The sequence below is a fragment of the Mytilus trossulus genome, chromosome 6 (assembly GCF_036588685.1).
Source record: "Mytilus trossulus isolate FHL-02 chromosome 6, PNRI_Mtr1.1.1.hap1, whole genome shotgun sequence".
In the NCBI taxonomy this organism is placed as follows: domain Eukaryota; kingdom Metazoa; phylum Mollusca; class Bivalvia; order Mytilida; family Mytilidae; genus Mytilus; species Mytilus trossulus.
The window spans coordinates 36,196,305-36,214,827 of NC_086378.1; the positions used below are offsets into that span (position 1 = coordinate 36,196,305).

Below are 18,523 nucleotides of genomic sequence, written 5' to 3' on the forward strand. Positions count from 1 at the left end.
ACATTTTGGCTTGAATTTGCAAGTTTTTTTTTTAAATGTATTAATATAAATGTGCCATAGATCCACTTTAAATAAAGCAATTAAGTATGAAATTTTTTTTAAGTGTTGATGGTATCGCAATAATTCAAAGTCATTGGAATTATCTTACATTGTTCCAACGATAACTAATACTTCCGGCTGGATACCTTTTAGAATGTTTTCTAATATTTGTCTGAATATATAGTCAATCATTTTTTGTTATTTTTCATTAGAAATTAAGTTGGTTATGCCATTTTCATTTTCAAAGCATTTTTTTCTTTATTTAATTTGTTTCTGTCCTCTCATAGTCATCGTCCTTTTTCTCAAAAAATTTATCAAAAGGTACTTTATAAAAATCATGCAGTGTTTTCCTTAAAAAAAAACGATACAAGATGGTCTTGGGTTGAGAGTTTAAGGTATTGAAATTGTGCATCTGTTTATTTACATTACAGCTACCACGTTATTCGTCTACGAATTTGGCAAAACTTTTATGAATTTTGGACCTCAATGCTCTGCATCTTTGTACTTTATTTGGCTTTTTAAACTTTTTTTGATTCGACCGGCACTGATGAGTCTTTTGTAGACGAAACGCTCGTATGGCGTAATATAAAATTTAGTCCTGGTATCTATGATGAGTTTATCTACGTATATCTATTAAACAAGCAAAAACAACAACTATACTCCTACTACTTAGTACAGGCATTTTCCGAAGAAAATGGTGGGTAAAACCTGGTTTTATAACTAGGTAAATATTCCATTTGTAAGATAGTTGTTCTTTGTTTCCTTAATATTTACAACTTTGAGTGCAACTTAAACAGACACTATAGGTTCATATGACAATAACTGGGATTCACCAGGCAACAAGGTATAAAATTGTTCTGCATTTAATTTCATCACTGACAGCTAACGGAATAAATGAAAATTGATTAAAAAAAATATCCAGTGTAGGTAAACAAACTTGCCATGATATTAACAACTAAGGGTAACACAATTTCATGATGACTCCTCTGCGATTGATGCTAAAAGAATAAAATGATCTTTGAAATTAAAACTTTGTGTTTCCGCTATACTAGTATCAACAGTACCAACAGCGTACAATTATTTCTATTGCAAGTTTATGATGTTCATTGAATAAAAAAGACATCAATAAATAACCAGGTATATCATTGGATTTCACATCATGTCATAACTAACATAAAAGAGAGGCGAAGGTTACCGAAGGAATATTCAACCTAATAACTCGATAACGCAATGGGCAAAAAAGAAAAGATAAACAGACAAAAATAAAGTACACCAAACAAAACAAAGAAAACCAACGACTCAGCAAAATAAACACCACAAAAAAACATGGGAGGAATCTCAAGTACTCCGGATCCTGCTTTACAAGTGGTAGTCTTCTTGTAAATCATGTCATGTTAGACCCAGTGATGAGTCTTGTTTGTTAGGTAGCATTCTAATATAAGTGTGGGCATCGGAAGTTTACCGATATTCAATACTCATAAATCTATACAATCTTCGGCGCGGAGATCATATCCGTTCCGTGCAATGCTTTGTAACGCTACACTCCTATTAAGTGCAGTATTGCGGAGCATGTATGGAACGAATATGAACTATGCGCCGGAGATTGACATATATTATAAATATACAAATAAGGGTTATTATAACTAAAAGAATCGTGAGATCTCCTAACGTCATAAGACATATAACGATGATAGAGTAGACGTCTTCTCTAATCCAAACATTAAACTTTGTAATTCGAGTGCCACTGGTAAGACCTATGGATACAGATAAACGCGGCTGGCGTACCACATTATAAGCCGAATTTCTTTGATGATAAATTCATCATAGTTACCAAAACATAAAAACGTGTACTCCTGAACCCCGTTTCGTCTACAAAGTCTCGAAACGCTCGAATCGAAAAAGTGAAAAAGGTCAAACAAAGTACGAGGTCGAGGAGCATTGGCATACATTTTTTTAAGGTTTATGCTGAATGGAATTTTTAGTTTACTATAATCTGTACAACGTTTATAATAATTAGTCTTTTTAATTCCTCTTTTTTCATAATGTTTACTTTTCAAAATATTTTATTATTCATCACAATTTATCACTTCACAACAATTTTTCTAACAAAATAAATTTGTATAATCTATTAATTTCTAAAATATAATTTGAATATAACTCTCTCGAGTTGGCGTTGTTGTGAAAAGTAAGCATTTAATTAAAATCAGCTGTCTTGAATTTAGAACACCCGCTTCATATGACATTATGGAAGGACATCCACTGAAAACATTTAATTTTAACAACAGAATTTAAATCGATAATAATATATCTTTGTCCTCAATAGAAGTATGTTAAGGTTGTATGTCTTTTGTCACATTCAAGAGTATTTTAAAGTGAATATATCTATCAAATAGATGTTATTATTCCTATTTCTTGAATATTTGTATATTGTCATCTATTTTAGTGGTGGTTTCCTTATTACTCTGTCGATGGGTTTAATGTCCAAATTTGAATAGATGATTTATAATCGTTAATAATTAAACAGTTGACATGCATCACGTTCGTTATTGAAATTATCGCAAACTGTTTCGAAAGATCTCACAAGTAAGGATCACATTATCCCTTACGAATGGCGGTGGGTAGTTCAAAATGTAGAACAAGGCAATATCTATGAAATGTCTGGGACTATGTTAGTTCGGGAAAAAGAATTAGAAAATAATTTTTCCGTCTACTATTAGTCATCATTAACGCAATGCGTGGTTTTTAATGTTGTAGAAATGTTACAAATTAACATTAATCTATGCTTTAGTTTGAGAATGTTATATAATATGTGTTAGAAGCCGAAACCTTCCTAATTCTTCTGTAGTCCTGGTTTTTGTTAAGTTATTCCGTCGAAATTCTCCACTCACATCCTACAATTTGAAATAAATATAATGAGAACATATACAAATGTTCGAAAAATATTTGAGACAATGAAGGTAAATAGTTATCAAAGGTGCCAGGCTTATTATAGTTTGATACATATTTACAATTTAAAAGAGCAAGCAGTCCATGATTGATTACATTCCCGACCTACACGGGCATTGTGTTTTCTTGAACAAGTCTGTTCGTCAGTCCGTCCCAAACTAAAAAAGGTTGTTTAATATGACATTGTGGTGACATCAACGAATGTTTTTTAGAATACATAACAGATAATTAGTGTGTTGATAAAGATTTATTATTTTAAAAATTTGAGCATGTGATAGCGCGAGCAGCGTATTGTGTACTTCTTCACATATCCTTGCATATCCCTATATGTTGCAAGTAAAGTATTGTTTATTTCACGAAAACAACACTTAAGGGATCGTTAAATATTAACTATGGATATATCATTTTTCGTTGGATACAAATTTTCGAGGAATTATTGTATAAAGGTGAGCCACGCCATTATGTGTTCAACAAGGGATAAGTTTCCTATAGACTTGTGTGCATATTTCAGCAAAACCACGAAGTAGAATATCCACGAACATGTCAAAATAACTCATCATAGATATCAGGATTGACGTTTTTGTGTATGCGCCAGACACCAGACTACCGAAGACTCACCAGTCACGCTAAAATACAACAGTTCAAAAGTCCATTTAATAATAAAGATGGAGAACATTATATGGTTTCCTTAATCATTGAAAGTTGATACTCGTGAAAATAAATGAAACAACAGTATTTTATTTTTCCTTGTTTTTGTTTACTAATTCTTAATAGTTCTTCCACAATTATTTTTTAAGTTTAATTTTTTTCCACATTAAGTTATGAGATGATCTATGCGTGATTTTTAAAGCACTTTGAAGAACTGTAAAGCGCAACAAATTGCAACGATATTTACTTCGGTTTTTTTTTTTGGCTAAATAGAAAGACAGAGAGACTATTCATGTGTTGCAACAGTTAAAACGTGTATCAGATATTGCAATGATTGACAATATATTAATTAAGTAATAATGTCCTTATTTGTTATTTTAGAGTTAAGGGACTTCAATCGTAAAATTATTGTTTATATCAATATAAAATTATTGTTTAAATCAAAATAAAAATATTGTTTTTATAACTATAAAATACTCAATAAAATATCATTTAATAATTGTGTTGATTATATATAGATAACCAAAAAATTTCGTTTATTCAAAACACATATTGTAATTAAGTGGAAAATAAGTTTTTACAACAAACCATGAAACACAAATCAATTATAGCACCGAGAAGAAGGTAGCTGTAAAGATTTTCCAATTTGTTTTGTGTTTTTGTAAACTATTGACACAGAGGTATGTCTTGGCTACATGAAGCTTTGATGCTATGACACAAATTAAAAAAAAATAATTGTAACACTTTCATGAAAAATATGAATAGTCAATGACACATGACTGGGGGCGGGCCACAATAGTTCATATGGAAATGAGATGTGCAACCTACTTGGAAACTTATTTATCACTGACACCATAAAAACTATCCTTTAACTGTCCTTATATGACAAATGTATTCTTATCAGCTACAGAAATATTAAGCAAACATGAGTTGAGACATAAAACTTTTCTTAAAACATGTGCGTTGCTAAAACGATATGAAGTAGCCTCTTCAATTAAACAAACAATTATTGTTATCAAAGTTTGTAAAACAATCATTCAGGTGACAAATGACGCCATTTGATCTCGTAATTTCATCAAACTAAAGATTAAACACTTTGTTTTAATTATTGCTTGTTTATCCATAGCTAATGCAATCAGCTGAATTTGAATTTCTGTTAAAACCGACGAGTTTCAGGTAAAATCCGATCCGTCTGATCAAAGTCCGAGAAATCTGAAATAAAACTAACAAAGTATACCCAAATATATGTAATGGAAACTTCTTTACTCTAAAATTCCCGCACCTATAACATACAACAAAAAACACAACTATCTGATTATAATAATAAACAATATATTTCTTACGAATGCTCGCGGTAACGAAAGGTACATTCAAATTTCTAACATGTCACCTGCTGATGGTAATTTTTTTTTTATTGTTATATCTGAATTAATTCTGACAGTTTAGTTGAAGAGTATATGTAACTAAAAAGCAATATTACAACTACTTGTTTATTTCTATTTTACTTTTTATCTGTAAACTAATTAAACTAAATAATAGATTAAAGAACAATCCCCAGAAAATTAAAGTATGATAAATGTTTCAAGAAACAATAGCCCTTGAACGTTACGGGCGGCTACAAACCGTTCTCTTTTCCGGAGCAGCCGAAACAAACTTTGAAGAGAGCATAGTTAGATTAGTCTTTTTATTGCAATTTAAGCTTTAAATACGATGATGACTGTTGAACCAAAAATTGAGGCATTTTCATGTTGCCTTTTATGTCTTGTTATCAATATATAATGGAATTCTATGCGACTTTCATAAAAGTAAGAGGTTTATCTAGCTATAGAATAAGGCTTGATCCACCATTTTCTACATAAAGAACTGCCGGTAACAGTCAGGAATATGACAGTTGTTTCCAATTCGTTTGATGACATTCGGTCTTGTATTCATAGAGTTCTATATTTTTGTTTTTTTTCCTTTTTACTCAGTCAGCAGTTTTTAGTAAAAGTTAATTTTGATTGTCATAATAAACCTAATTTGTCCTTTTTTCTTTTTTTTTTGTCCTGCTTGTGCCTGCTTAATATTTGTATTTCCCCTATCTACCTTTGTATTTTCTTTCATTTTTCTGTGGTTTTTAAAGCTTTGAATTCGCAGTTTCAAAATCTAGTGTTTTCTATCTAATAATTTCAAACTTGGTCAGCAGGTATCACGGCTGTTTTTGTTGTCTTCCACTGGTCAAAGCGCTTTGCGTCTCTTCTCCTGGTGGAGGGTGGCTTACTCTTCAGGGCCGGCTTGGATTTACTAGCGGATGCCTCTGGTTCCTTAGCCTATGTCTTGGTCCTCGTCAGCTGTACTGACACCTGGTCAGAACTTGCGGAGAACTTCCAGGCAGGTTCTTTTCTAGTTAACTTCATGGCTGCTAGTAAGGCATTCAATTCATCTGGAATTTCCATTATGATTGTCCAAAAAGTTAGTGAGTTGTGTTCAGCTGTGATCAGTACGAATACTCCAAACGCGAATCAATCAATAATGAATTGAGTTTGAAATATATATTAGGTACATGCACACATACTTCTTTTTTCAATAGAAAAATGATGGCATTACAAATTAAATTTAAGTTTAAAAAAAGATACATTTAACATAAAGATTTTTGCGAGAAATACAAAAAAAAATATTCTGTTTTGAATAATCCTTGGAGTTCGGTATTTTTGTTATTTTACTTGTTAAGATGGTACCTAACACTACAGGGAGATAATTCATAATGTCAGCTAAACATGTTCATTTGTAAAAGGAATAATAAGCTTCTCAATGATCAAAATTGGTGGGTGTCAAACTGCTATATAACCAGTTCAATTTTTCTGACAAGACGGTTGGTTCAAAAGTTTTGATTTTTCTTATATTATTGTTAAAGGGTCAAAGTAAATACTTTGACACAATTTTATGAAAATCAAACAAGCCAAATTAATTTTAGTGAAAGTGTTGGGTACCACCTTAAGTAAATAATTAAGTTTACATTAGGATGGAGAGTAATCTAATAGGCACTCATATCACATCTTCTTATATCTATGATATATTGGAAACAGGTTCATAGAAATTTTTCAATAAAAAAATACAATTTCAATCGAATGCATCAGGTTTTTTTTATTTTTTTGTGCACTCGCTGCTTGAAATTGATGACTGTACAAAAATTGGTCTTAATCATTTTGCAAACATAGGAAATTTTACGGAATATATTTTTTAAATATTCCAAATTGATATTTAATCAACAATTCAATATTGTGTCACGGCTACGACACCCGAAAGGATTTTGTTTTACAGTATTTGCTGACTAAAGTGTTGAAAGTACAATCAACAATTATTCCTTATTTGTTTATATTTATTTCCTTATTGATATCTTCGTAAAATGACAAATCCTTGATGAATTATATATTGAATATATCTTTAACAATATCATACAGTATTGAATTGAGACAAGTACACGTATCTTAATAAACACAAAAGAGGACAGTCTTTCATTTGAGAAATTCACAACGTTGTCGTCGTCAGCCGACCTGAAATAGGGTTACATATCATGTTGTATTAAATTATCATTTGATAAATAGAGAACAGAGCATTGTTGTTGTTTTATATGTCACATCTGTATCAAACCGGATACAAAACAAACATCCATATCATGTGAACACAATTACATACTTAAATTGAAAAAACGTCAGGGTCAGATAAAACTTGTATAACCTTAACTGATCTCGATATCACCAGAATTGAACTTTACAATACAAAAAATTAATGATTTTTATTATTAAATGAATAATGAATTGGCTAATTTGACCTAAACTACAGAATCCTTTTTTTTAAATTTAGACTTTATGATTTTTTTAAAAGTGGTACTTGTCGATACGTGGTTTATTTGACTTCAGAAAGATTTTTCAGGATATATTTTGAATAAAATAGGTGACATACGCAGTTTAATTTATTTTACAACTACTAGACCAGTAACTCTACAAGTGGACTGGTTGATCGTTTTGGTATTTCCCTTCAAATAGGCAGTTTTTTGTACCGGTTTCATAGTGATGTAAATTCGAACCCAGACACATTAATTGTACGAATTGACCATTTTAGTAAGAGTTTCGATCGCACTGTTCTTCTGTAAGTTCAGTTCGTTCGATTGGCCGAAAAGGAATAATAATTTAATAAGTTTAATATCTAAACAAAAGTATTGTTACCAAATAGTATTGTTACAAAAATATACATTACAAGCATGTGACACAAACAAAACAGATAGGTTTTTAATGCGTGACAACATTCTTAACCCCAAATTAGCAATAACAGGATTATATTTAGAACAGAATTATTTAAAAAAGATATCCTGCCTACTTCATCATGAATTCATATATCAAATTAAAATAATAAAATACATATAACACCATTCATATAAAAAATAGCCATGCACCAATTCTACCGTTATACCACATACTTTTACCATTAACAGGAGTTTATCATTCCATAAATATATTATAATAGCTGTGTTTTGCAAACCTTTTTGTAAGTTTTTAGTCCTAAATGCTTGATACTTGGTTTTGCCCTTTAACTGATTTTTCATTCGAGATTCACTGAAGAGGTGTTTTTTTGCCAAAACGCGTCTGCGGTACACAATTATAATGAGATTTTCTTTCTTTGACATATAATATTCTTCGCATGGCTGGTTTAGAGGCTGATAATTAATCTCTTTCCATTAGTTGATATATTTAGAAAGGGAAATAAAAATATTGAAAGTGAACAACTGTTTTAAATATATCGTCAATACATTTGTTTTTTCCTATTTTAGCTGGTAGTTTTAATACAAACAGATGGCAACGAACTATTACTTTGATTTTTACTATGTATGTTATATTCCAATCGAAATAACAACATAACTATAAAAGCAGTTGAAAAACACTGACATTGACCTTTGTCAAAGCGATTCTTCATATCAATTAAAATATTGCTGGATATTGAAAATTCCTGTACAAACAAGCTTCAGATGATAATGTTGTTTCGCCTTTGATGGATCTAGAGAAAGCGACGACGTAAAAGACTGTAACATATCCAGTCGAGTATAAAGATAAAATGTAATATGGCGTAAAGATATATTTTTTTTTCATTTTGAAGAACTATTTGCCTGTTTTAAAGATGTAATATGAACATAAATTATATATGTGTTCAAATTATTTAAAAGCTTGATTTTGTAGTCAGATTGTATTTGTGTCGATAAAGTTATTTTTCTTAAAACTAAGTAGGGAATGTAAAGAAACTTTGCAATTTTGTTTGAAAAACTTACTAAAATGCTCCAACAAAATTATAATAGTTTCAAGTACAACATTATAGCGTAAATTGATTGTAGTACTTTAAACTAGTTGTTGTCATACGTAGGTCATTCGGGGCAATGATTAGAAACTGACGTTTTTGTTATTTTAAAAAAACAGATTTTTCTACAAAAAAAGTCAACTACTTCCCACGATCTTATTACTGACGAACTAAGTACTTGATATCATTGACAATGACCATACACAAAAGTTTATATGGACTTTCCGTTTTGAATTTTGGTTGGAGTTCGGTATTTTTCCTATTTTACTTTATATAGGGTTTTTATTTCATTTAATCATAATGAAGTTTCAAACTGAGAAACAGGACTTGTAAGTTTAATATGCTATCGATTCAGACAACATATTCTTAATGAAGCCCTCTTTTTAGGTGAGGAAACTATAGAATAACACCTGCTGAAGGCTGAACAGCTTTATTTTAAGCTCATTTAAAGAAATTCTTTCTAATTTGGGAACATAAGTACTAGATTGGTCTTTTTCAACACTAAAGTTCAACTATGAATAGAAGGTAATTTTACTACAATATGATCAGTAGCGTTGCTAGTGCAGCAGACGACAAATCTTAGCGTACCATTGGACCATTTAAATGTTCATCGGTATTAGCACGATTACAATAACAGATGGTACAATATCCACAAAAGTTGGAGCTTGGTATTTGAGCGAAAAAGAATAACATACTTGTTTGGCAGAGAAGTCAGAGCTCGGTTCTAGAACGATTGAAATAGCGGTGGGTATCATGCCTAAGGAAATCAAAGCTCAAACTCCAAAACAGCTGGGACATCGTGATATGCTTCTTATAACAATGTTTGTAGCTATAGAGAAAGGAATGTATGACCCGAACGATAACGCTGTATGGATTTTAGCCAAAGCTATGTAGTTGAAGATTAAATTAAGCGCGAGTACATATAATTCAGAACTCGGTATTAGAACAATCTCCCAAGCTACCATAAATGCCCGCAGTAGCTAAAAGTTCGATGTTGTCTAAGAAAATTCTTTAAGGCTTTCATTTACATAGCCTAGAAATATCCATTTCTTCGATATTAACTAATTACAATATCTTGACTTAACACGCACATAGTATTCGTAGTTTCGATACTGGACTATAGAAATAACCGAGGCCATTATGCATGCAGTAGCCAGAGCTTCGATGTTTGCTTATTTAGGATGTATTCGAGACTACCATGTACAAAGTAGTCAGATTTTCGGTATTGAAATAAATAAAATGGATGGGGCTAAATATTAGATAACAATTGAGAAAAACACAATTCAAGTAACGACTAGACGGCGATGATGATGATGATGATGATGATAATATCGATATCGATCTTAATGTATAAGTGGCAAATATTTAACTATCAAAACGACCAGTCTTTTTTCTTAATCCCCCGTGTGCTAAGCGGGGAAGCAAATAATTCCGATTTTCAATTCTTTGATTAAAGCATGTCAGACATATACATCACGACATCACCGATACGTGCAATGAAGTACATTTTGTAAATGTTAGTATGTGACCATGTATGCTTCCCTACTACTTACGGAAGAGAGAAACACTTTTAGATATAAATCAGATATAAATACCACTTATAGAAACACTTGTCCAAAATACTCATTGTTTATACATAAAAGTTTGAAATTATTTCAGTAATTTATAATTTACATAATAATGAAGTCGTGTAGAAGTATCAAGCTGGAGATTCGGTATGTTATTTTCTCTGTTTCATTTTTCTTTTTCTTTTTTTTTCGTACTTTCAAATCTATTAACATTCTCAATTAGTGCTTAGTATTCAAATTTATATATATGTATGCAAACAATTATTAATTTTATTACAGAGATCAATAAAACATTCATATTAACGTTTAAAAACTAACAAACCACAAATATCATAAATGAATAATATGTCCGTTATGATTTATCTTTAAATCATCTTTTTTATGCGAATGTCAAAATAGTGAGAGGTTTAGCTAGCTATATAACTAGGTTCAATCCTCGATTTTCTACATAAAAAAATGCCTGTACCAAGTCAGAAACATGTCAGTTGTTTTCCACTCGTTTGATGTATTTGAGTTTTTGATTTTGCCATTTCATTAAGGACTTTCCGATTGAACTTCCTCGGACAAAAGTATTTATTGTTATTCAACTTTTTTGTCTTTTAAACATGCAGTAAAAATCAACTTGATTGAATAGAAATGTCGATAAAAGTTCTTAATAAATCATTCTTAAAAACGAACAAAATCTCAGATAATTGGCAATGCAAAATTAGAAGATGTGACTGTTATTCAAATTAATCTTTTTCTTATAATAAATTTAAAAAGCGCGTATATTCATAATAAGGCTTGCATTTTATCAAATGTAGTGCTTCATCGGTCTTTCTTACGCGTTTGCATAAATAAAGGTCATAAATAACTATTTGAAGATTATCACATACTAGTATATAAATATATATCAGTACTAGCTATCTCGATCTCGTTCATATCTTCTCCTAGTCTTAATTATTCATGTACATGCGCGGGAAACCAGCTACTCATTTAGATTTAATTATTGTTTAAATTGGACAGCCAATTAAAATTCTGAAAGAAACTCCAAATTCACTTCAACAGTACTATAATTGATTAAAAAGATAAAAGTGACAACCACTGTAAAGTTTCTGTCTATGGGGTGACACGTGAACAGTTGGGTGGTTGTAGCCAATTCATTTTTACACATAACTCCCTTCCTGTCCCCTTCCAATATTGACAGGTGAAAGCACAAAAGTGCATTAAAGGGGATCGAGACTATTCGACTCTGTATAATTTCACGCAGGAATTGCTATGCACACGAAAAGTTTGTGTCGTAAATTCACTATATTTTTTTTAAATATCTACATTGCTTAAAGATGTTAAATTATTGGTTTTTTTCACTAAAACATATTATCGTTATCATGTGTATCTATGAAAGGCTCAAATTGACATTTCATCCAATTTCAACCTTTTAAAAGTAATATTTTGAGTTTAAATGATCCGGGACCCCCTATTTTTTTTTTACCAGTTTGATTCACTCTCTGTAAAAATTAAAATTATAAAAATACGGCACTTCGAACAGAAACTTCGAATAGGCCCGAGCCACATTGAATAGAATGCTAAATGCAAAGAACGTTGCTAGATTAGACAACAAATAGGGTTGATAGACATTTTAAAGGTTCCGTTAATATCTATCAAAACTCGATAAAGCTTACCCAAAGATTTATTTCATCGTTGCTTTTTGGGTTATAGTTCTTTTTTATTCAGTGCTGTTATAATACATTTGGAGTATGTATGTAATGATAAATTATTTGACTGTTAATTTGCAAACAATTATGCTATGACTTTCAAATTATGCAAATAAATTAAAACGTGGTAGATCAAACCGCATTTAATCGAACCGCATTAAATCGAACCGCGGGAAAAATAGTAATAGTGACAGAAGTTAAATCTACTATGTGTTTGATTATTCCTATTGAAAAAGTCATTTGATTCTTCTTATGAATTGTATGTCTATAGTTTTGCAAAAATGTTTATGTGAAAAAGTCAAAAAACATACTGGGGTTCCGATTGTGTACACCAGACGCGCGTTTCGTCTATAAATACTCATCAGTGAAGCTCAAATAAAAAAATTAATAAGACCAAATAAAGAACGATGTCGAAGAGCATTCAGGGCGAAAAAGCCGAGAGGTTTTGCTAAATACTTCTCAGGTTATCTTTTCCTAGGGTCCAAAATCCTATGTATTTCAAACAAATAAGAGTTTTGTCAACAGTTAATTATATAAATGTGACAAAATCAAGGATAATTCATGTTAACACAGACGTGTTGACCACTCGAATGGTGATACCCCTCGTGTTACATAAGTAGAGCAACATGATGTTAATTATTATGTGACACTTTCTCTGGAACTAATTAACAAATTTAACTAATTTAAATAGTTTGATTTTTTCTAATTATTTGTTAACCGATCATAAATGCGGCGGAGGACATCTTATTAGTGAATCGATAGCGATAAGACCATCTGTAAAAAAAATACCAAAGAAAAAAAGTTTTATTTCAACATTTAACCAAATATAAATGCAAACAAATTTAGATGTAAATTAATATTTATTATACATAATTTTTCAAGACGTTAAAGTATTTTTTATAACTTGGTAAGTTTTCGATGAAATGGGCTTTCGAAAATACAGGTGAATGGACTAATGCAGCGTTTACATGGGCTATGATGTCGGCGCCAAAATGCAGTTTTAAATTTATCACTAAAATGTCCTTCGTCTGTAAGTAAGTGTCTGGAACGATAAATTAACAATTGTTAGAATTGTTATATGAATCATTATTGTAACCTGCACTTGTAAGCAATATTTTACTACGTAAATGACAAAAGTAATTTACCAACAAAAATTTCCTTAAATCTAAACATAAAAGTGTTTGTGCGAGACAAATATAGATATTTATGCAGTTAAGATAACTTTTCCGGAAATGAAGAGTAAACAAGAATTGTAAAATTAAATTATTTTCCGTGTGGCGAATTCAGGCCATAGAAAAAACATTTTTTGAAACTGTCCATATTATACTTAATATTATATTGATAGGATGGATTAGGATATACAGTAAATAAACAAATATGTATTTTTTATAAGCTTTTTTCAAATATATAATACATAGTATGGGTCATATCCATCACTTGCAAGCTACATGTTGTGCCATATTTTGGGTATATTAAACATGGGGAAAACAAATTGTGTGTGATAGAAAGAAAACTTAACGATTAACTGTTTGGACAAAATATGAAAGATAGCTCCTATAATATAATTTCAGATAATAAAAAGAAAAAAATCACAGAATTTGTTTTATTGATAGGAAACGAAACTACACATTTCTACATAAAAGTTACGTCATATGAGTTATCTCCCCTTATATGGCAAAAACTACATAATTCCCCAGATTGAGTATGAAAACATAGGCGGATCCAGGGGGCCTGGGTGCCCACCCCCCTCCTTTTCGTGGGAAAAATTTGGTTGACTATATAAGGAATCATTGAAGCATGACTGGAGCGGGCCCCCTCTTAGGTCAGTCAGCGCTGAAAAATTGTTCTTATTTTCCTGTTTTTCTAGAATCTATTGCATTTGTTTTTAAAGTTTCATTCTCTTAGCTAATTAATCAAATCTTTTAGATAATTTTTTGAGTTTTTTGCCTTATCTACTTACCCTTCCGGTGCACTTAGCTGAGATCATCTCTAGTTTTTGGTGTGGTTCGTGTTGATGAGTCTACTCGATTTTTTTCGTTGTGTTATATATATGTGTTCTGCTCTTTGTCTAGTTTCTACCTTTGACCTATTCGCCACGGCTTTAACTGTTGATTTTCGACTTATCGGTTTGAATGTATCTCTGGTATCTTTCACATCGCCTTTATGGATTGAAAAAACGTAAGATCATAAAAATACTGAACTCCGAGGAAAATTCAAAACGGAAAGGGGGAACCGTCTTTTTTAACTGTAGAAAATGGTGGGTTGAATCTGGTTTTATAGCGCTAAACCTCTCATTTGTATGACAGTCGCATCAAATCACTTTAAAATACATATTTTCTGGCAAAAACCCTTTACTTAAAGAACTCTCATTATATAAATTCAGAATTGAAATATAAATTCAATGAAGAGTTGCCAAATACTATTTTTTATTTTTTTAACTTTGCCGTCTTACATTTAACAAATGTATTTTAATATTTAATGTTTACTGTAAATACCTTTTTTAGTTAAATATAATTAATATGAATATTGGAAATCACTTTTTATTTTTGAAATATTTTACGATTCATTATTGGAATCTGTAAATTAAATGAATTGAAATCAACTCAAATGTTACTTTTTTTATACTTTATTTTATTTCGAAATTTTGTCTGCATGTTCAAATGTAAGCATTCTCTTTGTGTATTTTATTCAATGAATGGCATACTCGTTTGAATATGTTTTGGTTGTAAGGTTTTGGTGAAGTCATTCGTTTTAAATAGTCTAAATGGAGAAATCGTGTTGATTTTTTATTGAAAATAATTATGTTTCGGTATGTTTCCGTGATGAATTATTCATTATCTTACATACATACGAAGTATGAATAATCTTACATTGTGATAAAGAAGAGAAAAAATATTAAGGATAATCACTAAATCTGAAATATTTCCCTGTACGTTTCAGTTTTGTTAAGACAGGGAAAGTACTTTATATCTTTAACTGCCCACGAGCACGTGTCTACTCCTTCTGGTCACATGGCAGTGAATTCATAACTCCGTCTGGTCACATGATAGTGAATTCAGAACATTAACAAAAGACTTTCCCACGTGATTCGTTTAAATTAGTAATACATGGCAACGAATAATTGCAAAATTTAAATAGATGTATAAAATTAACCTATTTGCACTCTGAAAAAAATCTTAACACGATTTTTGTACAAAGGAGTAGGTTAGTAAGACCCTTTTTTGGCCCCCAATATAGCAGTTTGACAAAATTGTGAAAATTTAATCTTATAGCTATTTATTGGAAAGAAGAATGATTCTGCTACACAAATATGTGCTGTTTTTGACACAACAATTCACATATATTGGGTACTAATATCATTAAGTCATGCTAAATTAATGAAATCTTCACAATTTAGCATTTTAGTTAAATTTTAGATGGTTTCCGGCTTAAATGAAAGTGGCCGCATTCGTGTTCACTCATTATATTGAAATGTATATTGTATTTTATGATGATACGTAACATATAAAAAGGTTGAGGCTGAACACTTTCATTTTTGACAAAAACCAACTGAAAATTGACGTTTTTTTGCATATTTGATATAATTTTCTTATATAAGCTTGAATCGGAGCGTTTTTAATGACTAAATCAGTTAAAATCTTTTACATATTGAATCAATTAAAATAGACACTTAAGTGTTTAAAAAGTGTCCAAAATCTTTCATTAGATAAACCTGAAATTTGAGGCCAAAATCGGCCCTTACCGGACCTACTCCTTTGACATTGAAAAATATTTTCTTAGACTAAGAGCATCAGTCATTTCTGCGTTGTCTGATAAGACCAGATTCTAAATGATTATAAATGCATATGTAGATATATATTCTCAACTATATCGTGCGACTTAAAAAGGTCATTGACATCATTTATGTACAACGGCCGTACAATTGAACAAAACATATTTAGCTATATTTGAAAAAAAAATACCATCTTTCGAAATCAAGCGAATGAAATAATGATGTTGATAATTTTGGCATACAATCTCCTACTGGAAGCGTTTTCTGTGGAAAATAACAAATTAACAGACTATTACATGTATTTAACAGACTATTACATGTATTATCCTTGCAAAGTTATGTATTGCTGATCAACGAGTGAAAATGCTGTTCAAAAATGTCAGATTCGTCCTTGTGACTTAGTTACTCTGTTTTTTTTCTTAGAATGCGAATGAACCTTTAAAAAAAAGTGCAGAATGAAAGTTAATTCTATATAACGAAAGATTTCCAATTTCAAGCTGCTTCAAAACACACCTTAATAAAATTATTGCACAATTTATCTACATGACAATTTAGTACATAAATGTTTCCTGTAAACTGAGAGTGCTAAATTTATCTACAAAATCGTGATAAGTGGTGAAAGTCAATCGGAAAAGGAACTAACTCTTCCTTCCTAAGTACTTGATATGCCTTTTCAACTTATATTCCCCGCTTTTTCATAATATATGTGGGCAACAACAATAAACAAATTAGGCAAACAGTCGGCACTTGTATTTCCAAATAGCTGTTTCTTGTACTTTTAAATAGTTTTTACACAGTATTGTGTTGTCTCAAGTTATATTCAAGTCAATCAATTCATTCAATTCCATTCCTGAGTGTATCAATATGTATATATTATGCAAGTAACACAAATTATACCATTGTGCGCAAAACCCTAACAATTAAATTAAGTCTTATTGACAGGAGACGATAAAACGTAAATATTATGACACACAATGCACAAAGGGGAAAGGACTTGGGTACTCTACCATGTCATATATTCTTTTATATATATAAGACCAGTTCAGAAATCTCTTCAATGGTCATGTATTATAATTATTATAGTCTTATCTTATTATAATTTTCATGCAGACATGTGGAATTTTCTTCAGACCTGTGTCGTTTGGAACTTGCATTATAGACACGCCTATTGTTGAAAACTTGAATACGATTATATACTGACGACATTGTTCGTCTCGTTCAGATAAAAGTGTTGATGTTTTTTTAAAGACAAGCGCTAGATATAAAAATCTAGCGCTGTAGATTTTAGGTCCATCGCTGCAGATATTAAGTCAAGCGCTGTCGAAATAAAGTTCAGTGCTGAAGATGTTAACACTAGTAAATGTCCAACTCTGGTGAAGTACAGCGTTAGAAATTTGTTAAATTCTAGCGCTGACGATACAGAGTCAAGTAATGTAATCATAAAGTCCAGCCCTAAAGATGTACATTCTAGCGCTGGACATATAAGGTCAAGCGCTGGAGAGGTTAAGTATAGCGCTGTGATATAAAGTCCCGAGCTTGAGATGTAAAGTCCAACACTGGAGATGTGAATCTTTTTACATCAAACTACAACTTGTTGAGTGTGCTTGTGTCATTTAAAAAACTAAATAGTTGTTAGTTAATTTAGTTTTTTTTAACTTTTTTTTGTATGATATTAAATGCAAATAGTGCAAAATTATGCATTTAAAATACTAGTATATATTTTTTTTCAAAGAACAAATTGAAATCTATTTATCGATATCCAGGGGTAAAACCGAAGGGGATTTAGGAAGATGGACTTCACACAAAACATTTTTTTTAAACAATACGCATACATCAAAGAAACAGTGTTTTATTGGGGGTTTTGGCTTGTTTATATATTTAAGGGAAGCGAGGTGGGCGTACTTGTCGTTACTTGATAAATTTCAATCCAGCTTTGCTTAAAATACTCATACAAAGATTTGTTTCAAAATATTGCGTATTTTCCTAAATATTTCATTTCATTCATGTTCGGTCATAGATGGGTTTATATATCTATGACTAGGTTGATATTTTTATATTTTCAAATTTTGTAACATAGAAGTTATCAAGAGAGCCCTTGGGCAGATAACACCACTTCACCTTTTATCAGGGCGTTTGTTAAAGTAAAGAGGATTTAAATGATTATAACTGTTTGCAAAGATCCCAAAATAGCCTCGAAAAAGAGAACAACCTTAAACGGAGAACAGTGGTTTTAATGGTCTTAAAAATTTTTTTTAGCCTTTAACACTGCACTTTTTCGAGCGTCACTGGCGAGTCTTTTGTAGACGAAACGATTGTCTGCCTAACTTTACTTTTGTTCTGGTATCTATGATGAGTCTGTTGATCGGTTCTATTACTAGCTACTTTCCCCCTACATCTATAGACTGGGTTGCTGATTGGAAAAGTTATGGTTGCTGAACTTAGGAATGTCTCCGGTTGTACACCTTACATTTCATAAATATCTAAATATTGAAATGTCAATTTAAATCTGACTTACAGACACGTTTAATACC

At 31.0% G+C, this 18,523-nt stretch overlaps 1 protein-coding gene across 2 annotated transcripts in view; it reads left to right on the plus strand.

Annotated features, from left to right (window-relative positions):
* Window positions 1-10,567: 10,567 nt before the first annotated feature.
* Window positions 10,568-18,523, plus strand: part of LOC134721247 (interferon regulatory factor 8-like) — a 52,120-nt gene continuing 44,164 nt past the window's right edge. The window contains exon 1 of one of the 2 annotated variants that reach the window (XM_063584076.1): window positions 10,568-10,673. In XM_063584076.1, the coding sequence (XP_063440146.1) occupies window positions 10,639-10,673 (35 nt within the window). In that variant the 5' untranslated portion in view covers window positions 10,568-10,638. Of the gene's footprint in view, window positions 10,674-12,248; window positions 12,261-18,523 lie in introns of those variants that run through there. The other variant, XM_063584080.1, reaches the window with a different exon arrangement.